The 16295-nt window shown below is 38.1% G+C and overlaps 2 protein-coding genes across 4 annotated transcripts in view; both read right to left on the reverse strand.

Annotated features, from left to right (window-relative positions):
• Window positions 1-339: 339 nt before the first annotated feature.
• cant1a (calcium activated nucleotidase 1a) lies at window positions 340-9535 on the reverse strand. 3 transcript variants are annotated; one of them, XM_077230742.1, is made up of 5 exons: window positions 8925-9289; window positions 7695-7831; window positions 5780-6441; window positions 4413-4616; window positions 340-2758 (listed from the first exon to the last, which is right to left on the reverse strand). In XM_077230742.1, exons 3-5 carry the CDS (start codon window positions 6417-6419, stop codon window positions 2388-2390), a joined length of 1215 nt encoding a protein of 404 aa, XP_077086857.1. In that variant the 5' UTR covers window positions 6420-6441; window positions 7695-7831; window positions 8925-9289; the 3' UTR covers window positions 340-2387. The 3 variants fall into 3 exon arrangements, with proteins under 3 accessions (XP_077086857.1, XP_077086854.1, XP_077086855.1); XM_077230739.1 differs by lacking the exons at window positions 7695-7831; window positions 8925-9289 and adding an exon at window positions 9379-9535; XM_077230740.1 differs by lacking the exon at window positions 8925-9289 and having other exon boundaries at window positions 7695-8089.
• Window positions 9536-10289: 754 nt separating this feature from the next.
• Window positions 10290-16295, reverse strand: part of syngr2a (synaptogyrin 2a) — a 7385-nt gene continuing 1379 nt past the window's right edge. The window contains exons 2-4 of the mRNA XM_077230757.1: window positions 14886-15123; window positions 13104-13237; window positions 10290-11619 (exon numbers count right to left, since the gene is read on the reverse strand). Of these exons, the coding sequence (XP_077086872.1) occupies window positions 11425-11619; window positions 13104-13237; window positions 14886-15123 (567 nt within the window). The 3' untranslated portion in view covers window positions 10290-11424. The remainder of the gene's footprint in view (window positions 11620-13103; window positions 13238-14885; window positions 15124-16295) is intronic.

Consider the following 16295-nt stretch of genomic DNA (forward strand, 5'->3'; position numbering starts at 1 on the left):
CCTCAATGTAGACGTTACTTTACCGTACCACCTACTTAAAGTGTTCCCTGATGGCAAGGGCCTCTTTCAGGAGGATAATGAACCCTGCTGCACTGCAAATATCGTTCAGGAATGGTTTGAGGAACATGACAGTTCAAGGTGGCCTACAAATTACCATTGCTGTGCAGATAACTTGCAAATAGTAGTTGGTTACTGATTCCAGATTACATGACAACAATTATAGGTAGTAACATAATCCATTACAATACACATTTAAAGTAATATAATCAGACTATTTTTGGATTATTTTTGAGGATAATCTTGTAGCACTTTGATATAAAAATACAAAGAGAAAGAAAATATTTTCCATTCTTTTTTTATCAACAACATGAAGTACATTAAATATTACATTACATCAGGGTTCCCCAGAATCGTGATGGAACAGGGGGTTCGTGAGTTTAATGAAAAGCTAATGAAAGTATATACCAAAAGAAAAAACTTACTACAAAAGAAAAAAAGATAATTTGTTTAATTCCTAGATAATGGTTAGATTTGCAATGCTGCACTTTTGAGAAAACACTTGTTAAAAGCAAAATGATTTCTGTAAACCCAGCAGCCAAATACTGTGTGGGTTATCAGTTCTGTTTTCAGTGATATCACATGACTAGTGAGGTAACATAGTGGCTGGTCTGTGAGCACGATTCCACAAACCTGTAGGACGTATAATGTATATCCATAATCCAGATTACCTGTAATCAGTTACTACCCAGCACTGCAAATTCCGCAGATCTCAATCCGATTGAGCATCTATCTATGGGATGTGGTGGACCAACAAATCCAATCAATGGAGGCCTCACATTTGAACTTAAAGGATTGGCTGTTAAAGTCTTGGTGCCAGATACCATAGGACACGTTCAGAGGTCTTGTGGAGTCCATGTCTCGATACATAAGAGATGTTTTGACAGCACAGGGGGACCGACATGATATTAGGCAGGTGGGTTTAATGTTGTGGATGATCAGTGTAAGTGATTTTGGTGTGTGTACGCCTCTCAGCTCTTCCTACTCTAGCAATCCCTTTGGTTCTGGTTGCCGGTTTCGGATTGAGCTCACGATTCTGACCTGCCTCTTGGCCCCAACCTTACATCTTGATTTCCCCGTCTGGCCTGTCTGCTCTTCTTGGATGGCCTTCCACTTGGCGAAGGAGTTTGCTCCAGGAGGACCCCAAATATATGGGGGGTGGTAGAGGGTTTCTCTCGTTTCTTGCGACTTTGTTGAGTATTTGCTACAAAACGTTTGATGGTTCTGTCACGCCCAAATATCTTAACGATTTCAAGAGTGCTGCATCCCTCTGAAAGACTTTTTATAATTTTTGATTTCAGTTAAATCTCTTTTTTACAGTATTTTATACTGCTTTCTGAAAAATGCTCTCTCAGAAACTGCTGGTATTTTCTGATCTCTTCTCACAGGCATATTGTTCAAGGTTGTGTCAGGGAATGAAAAAAAAATGCTTATGAAAAAAAAGTTATTGGTGCTTGATTGATGGCTTAGGTCAGGAGTCCAAGTCTATGAAAACCCCAAATATGTTTTTGTTAAAAACAATTATGAATGCATAAATGCATAAAATTTGTCTACAACCACACTGTTTGGCAAGCATTTCCTATCGAATGTGATTATTTTTCATTTCTTTTTCATTTTTTTTATTTTAGCAAAATCCCTACAATAAAACCATATAAACAGAGTGATTAAAAAATATATAAAAGAAATTCAGGAGCACTAATAGCATTCTTAAAAACCTTCAATCTGTTGTTTTCAGGAAGAAAAAAACAGCAACAAGTAATAAATAGCTGTGGCACGTTAATGAAAAATAACATTCATCATATTGTGACGGATCAGTTTGTTTTTTAGATTTCTTTTTAAAAGTACCTGAAATACGTTAGAAATGTATCAATAAAGTAAAAAACAAAAATGCATCATTAAAAAAAAAACATTCACAAGACCACATGGCAACCGCAATAATGTGTGTAGAGTAAACTATTTTATGCATATACTATAGTCTATCACTTCATTCTGTTACATTCATTACACTGTAAGTACAGTACTGGCGTGAAACCACTATAGGTCGTTGCTGAAAATGGTAGTGAAAAAAACAAAAAACAAAGAAATAAAAAACTCTTGATGAAGGCTCAAATAAGACAATTAAAGAGTCAACATGTCCTAATTTCTTCAATCTCTATAACCACAACCACATTTTAAGCAATGCCTGCCAATAGTCAGTTGGCATTATTTGAATGTCATTGAACTATTTCAACCTAAAGACACCTAAGTGTCCACACCTAGATGTACATCATCTAGACGAAGGTATTTACCAGTCCTTGCCACGCATTTACTTCCACACAATCCCTTAGACACTAAATGAACTCAAGTCCTTCATACTTCACGTCTCCAATCTTAGTTTCAGGAAGCAAGATTCGGCCGTCCAGGGTGAATGCCACAATGTAAGTGGCAATTTTCCCAGCATCCTCCTCAGACTTCAGGGCAACAATAATCTGGTCATCTGTGTTGGGGACAAACTTGAAGGACGAAAAGCCATGCGTAGGGTTCAGCGTCCCAACGTTTCTCGCATCAATGTCCTGGAAGTCTGGGGAGCAGCTGAACATTATGTTGGTGCCACGACGCTCATCCGCCGTCTCGTCGTAGCGCTCGCTGCTCGCGCGCCGCGGCAAGAAGAACCAGCGCTGCAATGTGTCGCTCCAAGCTGCAGACTCGTGTATGAGGTACCCTGAGATGACCAGAGAGAGGAAATGAGCAGGGACTGGGAATTAAGCATTTCATCTGAGACTGAGTACTAGTGAATCTCTCAAGCCTGTGTCATATTTCAGCCTAAATTGAGAAGACAGAAAATTATAAATTTTTCACATTTTCCATGAAGAAAATGAAGCCTATTTTCCTGAACAATAAAGGGTTCACAACACAAGGGATTGCATTTTCCTTGATCTTTCGGAGACACTAAAGTCTGATGTTCTATAAAAATATATTCTGACTTTCATTATTCAACAATAATGAGTGTAGTCCGGTGTAAATTTTTTTGTTGTTGATTAAATTAGGAATGCTGTCAAAAAAATTACATTTAGTAAGACTAATAAAGCCAAAAGTCACTTCCCTGTCCACTTCCCGCTCTGGCTCAAAGTCTGTGTGACGTCATTTTGTTCCATCAGTAATGTCCACACAGCACGATTTTTGTTTCAGAGTGGACCATTTATCACTGTAAAGTTTATTTGTACTGTAATAAAGCACTATATAAGTAAAGATTGTAAACTAAGGTCCTCTGGGAAAGTCTCCATCTGTGCTTATTGTTCCTCTCAAAGGTAGGAATTAAAACAAGCTCATTCCCCAAAAAATGGCTTGAGAGAAGATTATTCTAGGTTCATTTTGACAAATTTGAGGTCCTGCAAGTAGATTGTCACCGCTATGCTGGAATAAAGTTCTTATTCATCAAGATCTTTCTCTAACGAGTGTACTTTGAATGGCTTTTCTTGTAGAAAACAAAGTACTCCCGGGCTCTGGTGCTCTTCAGTCATTTTTGACTGAAATATATTAAGTTTAGATTTTTGTGAATTTTTATCTTCATCGGAATGGTACGAGACTTAGTAAAGGTTTTTTGATACTTACTATATGAACACACAAAAAAATCATGGAAGTTATTCGAAAAGGTTAAATGGTCCTGTAAAAAAAAAAAAAAGGGTCACACTTTTGTGCTCCTCACGGTCATAAATGAGCACATTGCAGATTTATGGGAGACCAAATTTTATCTGGTGAAAACTTTTGGTTCTGCCACCAAACAAATTCTTAATGAAAGCACATTTTTTGAGATATCAAGCTTGGAACACAATTTGTTTAGATTCATGGCTTTTTTTTTTAGAGTAAAACATGATTTTGGAAATATATATTTAATATATTAATTGAAAATAGTATTTTTGTGCAATTTTCGTAACTATACGTAAATTTATGTTACTTTATAAAACTTTTTTCACTTCAGCAATAATCTGCCAAGTGTCGTCTTTGAATAGAGACCAAACTGAATTTTGTTTTCTTTAAAGCGTTCAAGATTTACCACAGTTTAAGTTCTATGCTCAAAAAGTGAATAAATGGATTATAAATACAGCGCAAATATAATTTAGCATTAAAAAATTCCCCTAAAAATACAAAATATGAAATAAAAAACATTATCAAACTAAAATATAGTACATTTATTTCATTGACAAAAAAATTCTGTCATTTTTGACCGACACGCAAAGAGCACCAGAGGGTTAAACTATAGGAGCTCTTAACACACAAGTTCTTGAGAGATCAATGTCACTTTTAAAAAACCAAGCATAACAATATTTACTGCCCACTACAAACACACTGTGTGTGAGTGAATGGCTGCCTCTTACCGGGCGGACTGATGCCTGCAGCTCTGCGGAGAGAGTTGTACTTAGGGACCCAGTTGTGGTGCTGTACATCTCCGTGGATTCCCACCACTTTCACCCACTCGGGATTGTCATTCAGCACTTCTCCATCGGTGGTGGTCCACTCCTTCCCCAAACCCCCCACATATAGATGCTCGTCCTTCACCGCAAGCCACTCTGCCTTAAACCCTATGTAAGAGAACGCCAAAGAAGAAACCACAACTAAAATCAGATATCATGTTAATTGAATGCTTTGAATTTGATTCATTATTTTACATTAATTTCAGTAGTTTCTGAACATTACACTAAAGTCAGCTCATGCTGGCCTAAGGGTGGTAAATTAAAATGCCCCGATTATGCTTTTTTGGAATGTACCCTTTCTTGCGGTGTGCAATTTAGTTATTTGTGTATGTTAAAGGTCTGCAAATTTTCAAAGAGCAAAGTGCACAATAAATTAAGTTAATGTCTCATTCAAAAGAAATAACTGATTCTGAGTCATCAGTAATTATATTCTTCACTGGCTGGCCGCAAACAACGTCTACTTTGACGTACCCTTCACACTGAGGCTGGAAGAGTTTGGTTCATGCTGTCGACATGTCGAGAAGATGCTGTTTTCTGCACTGCGAAAGTAAATCCACTTTGATGCACTTCCAAATTAAAAGGACTCGGGCTCGAATTGATACGGTAAAACCAATGCCATCGTTACGGTTCGTATCACTGTGTGCACAATTGCTGAGGAAGAGCTGAAATTGAGATATGGTAATGGCCGTTTGGTTGCTGACATGCGCTGTGAGTGGTTGACCAAACACAACAGACTGGGCTGTTTAACCAATTAGAGCAGAGTAGACCAATCATTGAGCCATCAGACCAATCAGAGCAGAGTACACCAATCACAACAGACTGGGTTGTTTAGCCAATTAGAGCAGAGTAGACCAATCATTGAGTCATCGGACCAATCAGATCAGAGTAGACCAATCACAACAGACCTGGCTGTTTAACCAATTAGAGCAGAGTAGACCAATCATTGAGTCATCTGACCAATCAGAGCAGAGCAGAGTAGACCAATCACAAGAGACTCGGTTCACTTGACCAATCAGACCTTGAATGCATGTAAACATATTGTAGGAGACTCCAAAATTAAATGTGGAACCTTTAAAATGGCATAATAGGAGCACTTTAATTTATTTCCTCAACACTTGAGTCAAACGAAGACAGCAATGCCTGTTTGTTTGGGGGCAGATTAAAAGTATTCATTCTCAAGGCTCTCAAGTCCGTGGAAACTCTGAATGGATCTGAGAGAGGTCCCGGTAACAGGACCATTTTGGTAAAAAAAAAAAAAAGGAAACACTAACCTTTTGAAACAGAGCCATCACCATCTGGCAGTATAACCCAGGGCACCACCTTAAGTCCTTCTATGTTATACACTACGCCCGTACGGTCATCCACGCTGTACAGTTTGCCATTAAACACCACTAATTCGGAGAGCTCCATGCCCCGACCCTTCTCTGCCAGGTGGCTCTCCAAGACCACCCTTTCCTGATCCCATTCGACAGCCACTGTATCTCCGCTCTCCGACACCAGGAGGTGACCCTTTAGCATGTAGCTAAACCAGGTCAGCTTCTTGTCACTGAGAGAGTTTGTGTCCAGGTCAGCAATGACCCCTATCCGGTAGCGTGTGCCCTGGGCCGTGCGCTCTGGTGGACTGAGGGGGTACGTGTCGTTGTAGCGGTCCTCCGCTCTCGCCTCATGATGGTTTAACTTTGAGCCATATCTGGCACTAGGATGGGGGTGAAAGGGCAAAATCTGCATGTAGATGAGGAGGACGAGGGTTAGCGCTGATGCTACCAGCACAATGGCTCTCCATTTGATGCGGAAGCGGGGGTCTGTGGTGTTGGTCATGGAGGCCAGCATCGGGAGCCCTCCAACAGAGATGCGCAGAGAGTTCATAGGCTCATTATGGTTAAGAAGTGCATAGCCTGGAGAAACAGGCATTAGGGAGGGACGGCAGCCACACCTACACAGGAAAACAGAGAGCGTAGTTAGGTCAACATGACACTTTTACAGACTTATATCCCGGACATCGAGTGAGTGAGAGAGAAAGCCTGTTTTCACCTGGTATTAAGCTGTGTGATCAGCCAAGACGTACATTTACTATTAGCATTACCAGGTGTTATTACACGGCTCTGTGGGATACTTGATTCTGATTGGTCAATCGCTCCATCCAGCGGTGTGCTCATCCGGGTCACTGAAGTCAGTGCTATACGTTTGGCTAGGAATGTTTTTTTTCCTCATGGAAGTTTTGAGTTTGGTGAGCTACTAATATATTAAAACTCAAATCAATATTTTGTGTACAGTTAATTAATCATGTCATCCGGTTATCGCAGACTCAATCTCTTGTTTCATACAAATGCAGCTGCTGCCATTTTGTGACGATTGTTTTGTACACCGTAATGGATTATAAAATAACAAACGGATACGACTGTTAAACTCTTATCCCCATAATTATTTATTATATATATATATATTATTATTGTATACCGTATCCCTTAAATGTACGTCTAGTTTTAACTTGCCACTTGCCGCTAGCAACTGCCTTCTCCACAGAAGCTTTGTGTTTAAAGAGCTAATAAAATAGTTTGACTCAGATCTAATTAATTACTTATTTGGCAAGTAGCCATGTAAAAAGCGGGAATAATTATTATCTCAGAATAAACCCCTTAAGAGTGATGCAAGACCTGATCACCGTATCGGGTTTATTCTGCGATAACAACCAGCTGGAAATACAATATCTGTTACTTAATAGGCGTTTTAAATGCGTCTTCTGTGACCTCTTGAATTCAGATTTTGTGGAGACCCTCGCCTCTTTTTTCGACACATTCACCTACATCACGTTACTGAATACCACTAAATATACAAACCCATGTTTAGTTTAAGTTTTTAATCCCCCCCCCCCCCTCCCTCTGTGACAAATTCGTTTAGCTTGTTTCTTCTCAATTGCTTCCTTAAACTGTCGATCTTAGCCACTTTATTATTTGACACAAACAGGAGCAAAGGTTAGAAATATACAGATGGCTATTTCAATCTCTCCAGCATGACTCCTCTTCTTAAGTTTCTAAACAACAAATATAATCCGGTAGATTCTCAAAAAGCTATTTATTCTAAGCTTAAAGGTTCAGAAACAGACGATTGCATCAATAAGACAAAATACAAGCAAGTGTTAAAACAGTCCTACTTAAGACACAACAATTTTTTGGACCAGACACTCACCAGCTTGTCAAACTCTGCCAGGATCCACTGAGGTAAACTTGGCGTGAGAAATGAACAATGTTGACGTGGAGGTAAGGAGTGGCTTGGCGAACGGACGGACGGTAGGCAAAACAGGTACAGCTGGATACACCACAGCTCTGACGTGAAACCAGCTAGTCAGCTTAAGAAGTTTGCCACAAATCTCACCTCTAAAATAATTGTTAGCAGCAGCCCTGGTCTTATTTATAAGTTTTCTAATGTGCATCACCCCAGTAATACAGACCACAAAGGACTACACCTGAGGAATGTAGGCTGTTAACAAGTTGTTTATCTGAAATGTTAATATTTAACAACTGAAAGTCTAAAAAAAAAATACTTCTCTTAATATATATGGATGAAGGAAATGCTGTAAATGACCTATTGAAGCTTACTGTATTTTTTTAAATACATAAATTAATCTGCATAATTATTTTAAATGAATGGTACTGTATAACATCATGTGTCCCTTCATATACTAAATGATTTCATCAAAAAAACTTTGTGGCTAATTGTAGTTAGCCTAAAATGACACATATTTTTAACTCAGGAATGTCATCAACTCTTGTTCAATACTGGGCAAGCTCAAAACACTTTGCATTTCTAAACCTTTGGCAATGACCGAATTTTGCATATCTGATCACAAATATAAGGGTTCAACAAAACTGCAAAATATTTATTTGTATTGCATTTAGATTCCCTTTATTTGATGACCGACCGTGACTCTCATGTTGGTCTTTGTCCACAAATAGCAATCGATTTATTTAAAGATCAAATATAACTCGGCCAATGAACTTTGCATCAGATGGCATGTGTTTGATTTATTTCTCACACATTGTATGTTCTTAATGTTTTAAATACATTGTTTTACGTGTATTTTTAAGAGTGTTTTGGTTATGAGTTATGGTTGTGTGCCAAAACTGAAAATAATACAAGTCATTTTTAATTTATCATTTCATTATATGTTTAGATTCTCTCAAACTAGATTCTTACCCTGGATTAATCAGCTTTAACGTCGTATTAAACCACACATAAATACAGTTTTATCAGTTAAAGAATGAAAGCTAGTCAAGGACTAGGATTTGTACCATGAGCTAGGCCTATGCATTTATGGATTTAACAATACAAAAATACAACAAAGTAGCCATTTATAGATTTAATAATACATAAATACAACCAAGTAGTTTAGAAATTCATTAGAGCAGTTGAACTAACTGGCAAAATCTTTAATCACGTGTTGTAAACAAACTGCTGGACCAATCAGAGAGTGCTTATCTTCCTGAATCAATCTGAATATTAAACAAAGATAAAACACATTATTATTAGGATATACAATTATATTTGCCAACCTGTTCGGTCAAATATCTGCTCTAAATGCGCTTAATTAGTTATACAAAACATTTAACAAGAGTCCATCTATTCCCCAAAATTTACAACTATCACATATTCATATATGAAAACCTTGCCTATAAATGATTGGCTTTCAAACGACATTTACAGTGAAGGTAATTCACTATTTTAATTCATTTACATTTTATTTCACAAAGTCAGTGTTTGCTTGGCCCACATTACAGTGTCATGTCTGCATTTAAAACGAGCTTCTGCATGAACACAGCACAGTGTTGTCTTCCTCTATAACTGAACATGTTTGAAAGCGGACTCTACTTACTGTCGAGTGGAAGACGAGGCTTGAAATGAACCAGTGAATGAACTTGATGATCAGTTTAAATCGCGACTCGTTAACTATACATTATCATTCCTCACGGGTCCATTCAGCAATGCGCGCGACCGTGCACTTCCGCAATCGGGGGCGCGCTCGAACCAGTTCTTTCCGCTCATACTTGCGTACATTTTACGCATAAATGCATGAAATAGAACGAGACATTTGCGTTATAGCAATACTTTAAACCACACGTTAAATTATGTAATCAGTAAAATAAGAAAAGGTGCCAGTCAAAAAGGTACCAGGAATGTAATAAAAAGTACATCACACCCTCATTACAAACTGTGTATGGCTTTCTTTATTCTGCTCAATCATGTACTCTAATGCGATTTTACAAGACACCACTACAGTATTATTAACCTGAATTTATTGTCATGAATTTTGTGGATAAATATGCATTTTATTTCTCCACTAAATTCATTGTTATAATAATGCAACTCAATGTCTCTACCAGCAGGGGCTATAACTTCTACATGCTAACCTTGGATATCTAGTTTGTTCGAGATTGAGACCTCTCTGATAAATGCATACTAGCATTTCATAATTAATTATATATTTAGATTTTAGTTGTTAAACTTTAGGCTTGATAAAAATATTAATGCATAAGTTTAATTTTTTAACAGTAATTTTACAGACATGCAATACGTTGTAGGCTAATATGAGAGAGAATGCCCCACTTGAGAGAAATATGCATTTACTTTTAAATATTAACATAGGCTATTTAGATATACATTTAACATGGGGAGGGGCATCAGACTCCAATGTTGAATGACAAAATAAAACTTGAAATTCATACACTACAGTTGAGTACATGGTGCATAGTGTATAAGTGCGTCATTTGGGACACAACTCAAGTCTTTGTTATTTGGTAACAGAAAGAATCAACTGTTTATTGCGCAGCATTTCCTTACAAAAAAAGAGACAGGATGTTGCAATAACTGCTGTTACAATAACAGTTGCAAAGAAAATCAACAGAAAGACTAAATTATGTGCTATGACAGAACTGTGAAAATAAAATAAAGGAAATTTCACTACCTTAAGCAAAACACAGAGATTGAAAAACATTAAATTTAGTGGTCAACTTAGATAAATTCTAGTTTTTCTTTGTTAATTTTAGGAAAATGAAGAGAACCATAAAAAAAATCGTTCTAAAACAGTCAATGTTTAAACAAATTTCAATTCCTAGATATTAATTTCAAAATAAGGCACAATTTCAATAGGAAGAGGTAGAAATCTTGCAGTGAATTTGGCCTGACATAAAGAGCACATTGTCAAGGTAAACTGCTAGAAGTCATCAACAATATTACATTTTATGATTGTTTAACACTTCCAAACTCAGGTGCTTAAAGTTTACAAAAATAAGGCTTATCATCCACACAAAGCCTATTGTCGGTCACAAATAAAAATGAAAGAAAGTGTTTACAGTAGTTTATCATTTCCTACCTCACAACATCAATCTAACTATTCATCAGTAATCAGCCTCGGTACGACTGACAGCCTCAACATCCTCACTTAATAAAGCCATTTGGCAATGGATTTAGTGCATACATTTCAACAAATGTGATGTATGGCAATGCAGTGTTTTTAAGGAATTACTTCATTTTGGTAATGCATTTGGCACTTTCTGTTGTTTAAATATGTTATGGAAACAAACATACCTTTAAGGAGTTATGGTAAAGATTATGTGATAGTGTATAAGCAACTTCTATGTTTCATTGTTGTAAAAATGGCAGCTGGTGTAGAATCTACTTGTCGGAATCAAATTTGGGGGAGAAAAAAAAAGTGCAAAGAATGTTTGCACTCAAGTTTAGGTTTCGCATCCAAACTTAATAAAAAATAAATAACTTTTTCAAACATGAAAATACACACTTGCAAAGCACAACAAGTGTCAATCCCAGGTCACAATTTAAACTCTTATGGAAAAGGAAAAAACGGCGTGGAGCGTATGAATGCGTCCACACAGGTGAGCCTTTGAGACGTGTTAAAATCCCCTCAGTACGCTGGAGGCTGATAGCCGCTCTCTCCCGCAGAGCCGGGGGTGAACGGGGACTGCTGGTAACCCTCCGGAGCACCGGCATAGGCGGAGGGGTACGGGGACGTGTGGTCACTGACGGGATCGTTGTAGCCTAGGCCAACATCGACCAACCCTTGGCGGTAACGTCGAAACGCGAACAGAGTAAGCACTCCCTAGAGAAAGAAGGATCATTTTGTTTTAATCAATCAAATGTACAATGAGGCCATCAGGCAGCAACAGTAAGTCTAAAGGCCCTGACACACCAAACGCACGGTTAACCGAACCAGTTTTTGCGGAGTGTGTTCCACACAAGCGGCAACCTTCCGGTCTCTCACTCTTGCATCCAACCCGGAAGTGACTTAGGGCCCTATTTTAATGATATAAGCACATGGTCTAAAGCGCACGGCGCAAGTGCACTTAGGGCGTGTCCGAATCCACTTTTGCTAGTTTAACGACGGGACAAATGGTCGGCGCTCCCGGCGCAAGGTCTAAAAGGGTTGTCCCTATTCTCTTAATGAGTAATGGGTGTATTTTCCCATTCCCTTTAAATGCCAGTTGCGCTCGCACCATGGTGGGTTCACTGTTTACACGGAGGAATTTACAAGCGGAAACACGTCTCCAGAGAGGAAACGGATCTACGGGACAATAATAATCTTTTACATTGTTATCCTTTTATTTTATTTTTAATATTTGGCATGTTTGTGCACTGCTGCGCGTCCCTGTGTGTGAAATAAGCAGAGTGTACACGCGTTGTGGACCCACCTATAGGCGCACATTACTAATGCGCTCTTTAAATAACAAAAATAATACTGCGATATTGACTTTAGACCAGGTTTCAGTTGGTCAATGGCGCAGTCTATTTGTCTATAGGCGAGAAAATGAAAACTGCATCGAAACTAGCATAAAAAACACTTGCGTCGGGTGTATGATAGGGCCCTTAAACTGCAATTCATAGACTGGCCGCTAGAGAAAGGCTCCAAAAGAGAGTAAATCCCATAAACACCCCATGTTAAAACTTTACAGCTGAACAAAATATGTTTACAGCCTGGTTCAAAAAAATATGGACGTAATGTGCATGACGTCACTCGTAGTGTTTCTAAAGAGCATTTTTGAAGCCCAAAGTGGGCGGAGCCTGCCATCTTGGCAGTGCGTCACTATCGGATAAACAAAAATGGCTAAAGAGGCAAATGGCTGACAGACAGCAGACAAACGGCTAGTAGTGACATCAGCTGCAATCCACCTGTCACTCATGTGGCCACGCCCTTAATTATCCACAACTTTAAGGCTTAATATAATTTAAATGGATGAGTTATAAAACAAATTCACCCCCTCACAGTTTTCATGAAGGGCAAAACTAGCTATATAGACCAAAACCACTTTTTGCACCAGGCTGTAAACATATTTTTCTTAGCTGTAAAGTTGGGCATTTTATCATCGGGGTCTATGGGATTGAGTCTTTTTTGGAGCCTGTCACTAGTGGCCAGTCGATGAATTGCAGTTTAAGTCACTTCCGTGTTGGATTCAAGAGAGAGACAGCTTTTTGGCCGAGACGCAACCAACAAGAGGCGACAACAGTCAGCTTTTGTCGCCGCTAGTTCTTTGATGTTCGCTTGGTGTGTCGCAGACTCGCAGCCTTAATAAAGTGAGATGTGCTCACCCAGCTGGCCGTGGAGAAGAAGGAAAAGGCCACCACAGCTCGAGCTGCATCAGCTGGGACGCCTGTTTTCACACTTTTACCCCACTTGTTGGCTAGGAGGCAGAAACACACAAACCACAGGATCGTCCACACGGCTGAGGAGAAACCGGAGAGAAACTCTTTTAGTCATTTCTACCAAAAAAATTCAATTCTGTAATGAATTACTCCCCCTCATGTCATTCCAAACACAAAAAGACTTTCATTCATCTTCAAAACATACAGCAAATGAAGATATTTTAGGTAACACTTTATTTTAAGGTAGCTTACTGTAGTTACACGTTACTAACAATAAATTATGCATAATTACAAGTAACTTACCCTAACTGCAACTAAGTACATGTAGCTAATTAATGTTACTCAGTATTTATTAAAGTACAATGTAACTACATAAAGTGTATTTAAAAATAATTTAATTAACACATTTTTTTACACCCAAATTTTCATATCTTTTCACAAGAGTTGGAATTAACCACTCGATTCATATGGATTCGTTTTCCGACAACTTCAAAGTTTTGGTTGGTTTAGACTTTCAATGGAGGGATAGAAACCTCTCAGATTTCATTAAAAATATCTTAATTTGTCTTTCGACAGGTGACAGAATTGAAATGTTTGGGTAACTATCCCTTTAAGAACAACTGTACATGAGGAACAGAAATATGGCTATTATGACATTTAATCAGTTGTTATGCTGTTAGCAATCTGGAGGAAAAATGTGTGCCGCTAACGCCATCTATCTGTGTCTGACACTGGGCTATCTGGATATACGATACCAGTTAAAAGTTTTGGATTAGTACGATTTTTAATGTTTTTAGAAGAAGTCTCTTCTGCTCACCAAGGCAGTAATATTGTTAAATATTATGACAATTTTAAATAACTATTTTCTATGTAAATAATGTATAGTAAAGTGTAATATATTCCTGTGATCAAAGCTGAATTTTCAGCATCATTACTCCAGTCTTCAGTGTCACATGATCCTTCAGAAATCAGTATAATATGATGATTTGATGCTCAAGAAAGATTCATTATTATTATCAATGTTGAAAACAATTTTTTCAGGATTCTACGATGAATAGAAAGTTTAAAAGAACAGCATTTTTTTTAAATGTATACTTTTGTAACATTAAAAATGTCTTTACTGTCACTTTTGACCAATTTAATGAATCCTTGATGAATAAAAGTATTGATTCATTTTATTTATTTCTCTCCCCCGCCCCAATCCAAACTAAATTCTTACTGACCCCAAAATTTTGAACGTTAGTGTTTAATGTTACAATATCTTTCTATATCAGATAAATGCTGTACTTTTGAACTTTCTATTCATTAAAGAATCCTGAAATCAAAATGTAAATAACTGTTTTCTGGAATGGAGTATGAGTATGAAAATGAGTATGGAGATAGTTTTGATCACAGGAATACATTTCACTTTACTATAATATTATTTCATAATATTACCGTTTTTTTTTTTTTTATCAAATTAATGCAGGCTTGGTCAGCAGAAGAGACCTCTTTTTAAAACATTAAAAATCGTACCGATCCGAAACCTTTGACTGGTTGTGTGCATGGGAATACTTGAGCACTGTTGTCTTCATCAAGTTAAACTTCTCTTAATGCCCACATCAAGTTGGTAAGGTTGCTTTAAAATGTCGCTGGCAGTGTGAACTGGGCTTTCAAGCTCACTTGGTTTTAGATAGAAGGCTCTAAAACACTCATCATAAAAAAAAAAAAAACTGTACTGCTTCTTACCAGAGAAAGCAAGATCCACCGAGACAATGTATTTCCTCTCGTTGGCATTGCTGATCTGGTGGAAGAGTGCATCCAGAATAATAAAGACAACACAGGCCAGGAAAGCTAAAATCCCGATGACAATTCCATAGCTGCAAGCACTGTCGCTCCCGTCGAACATGCATTTAGTGTCTGGTCCACCCGTTTCATTGATGTAGCCTTCAGAAAGGATGGTAGCGAACACCACTATGGAGAAGAGCTGCGATGGAAAGAAGAAGAGGCATTAAGGACAACGACAGAATAACACGTCAAATCAGACACACCAACGGAACTGCTATTGAGAGAGATAACAGAAGTTCACAGAGAACAACACTCTGTGTGTGTGTGTGTGTGTGTGTGTGTGTGTGTGTGTGTGTGTGTGTGTGTGTGTGTGTGTGTGTGTGTGTGTGTGTGTGTGTGTGTGTGTGTGTGTGTGTGTGTGTGTGTGTGTGTGAAGGTGCGGTTTAGTTATAAAAAAAAAGTAGTAACCAAACAAACAGTAAAGCACATAATAGAGTATATTACCATACAGCAAAAGCAGAAGTAGGCCAGTAATGCCAGCATTTTTAATCTTTCTGCCTAAAGATTTAACTTTTAAAATGTAGTTAAATGTCCATCAGGAACTGATTGGATGGTTGAGGTTTGCTATTGGTGGATCTCATGTGATTGACAGGTTGCCCCGCCCTCACGCCAGTAAACGCATCATCAGAGAAGAGAAGTTATTTTGATTAAAGTGATTATGGTGACACAAAAAAAAATTTATGTATACAGATAAATAATTTACAATAAACATCGTAATAGGGGCTTTCGCACCGGAGGAACCTTTTCATAGTTCCCAGAAGTATGTGCAGAAGTTCCCGGATGTTAGTGCGTTCGCAACGCAGGAACTAGGAACGAATTTAGTTCTAGGAACTCCTTTTGGATAAACTAATTTTTAGCGCTTACTTCAGAGTCGGCCTAAACAAGCACTATACGAACTATCCGTGACGTTAGTGTTCGCTGATTGGCCGAACGCACACGAAACACCAGCAGCCGCTCAGTAAATAGATTACTGTATCTCCTATTTACTCCAGAAACTACCTCTACGAACATGGGAAACAGAGATAGATATGCCTGTTAGCCTTTACGCTGATGAGAAAATGCAACGCAACTTTGAGGGGGACCAAGCGAAACACGATTATGTATTTCTGCTCAGCAACACTGGACATCAACCACACATAGAAAACAGATAGCCTATGTTAAATTGTAATAATATTACAGTTTTTACTGTATTCTTGATCAGATAAATGCAGAAGAGAATTAAAAATCTTACATACCCCAGACATGTTAAACAGTAGGCTAGTGTACAGTAGTGCATTTACAATAATTATGGTAGTTTGGTAAAAGTCACTG

Source organism: Siphateles boraxobius, unplaced genomic scaffold (genome assembly GCF_051911475.1).
Source record: "Siphateles boraxobius isolate OS27281-9 unplaced genomic scaffold, OSU_SipBor_1 15, whole genome shotgun sequence".
In the NCBI taxonomy this organism is placed as follows: Eukaryota; Metazoa; Chordata; class Actinopteri; order Cypriniformes; family Leuciscidae; genus Siphateles; species Siphateles boraxobius.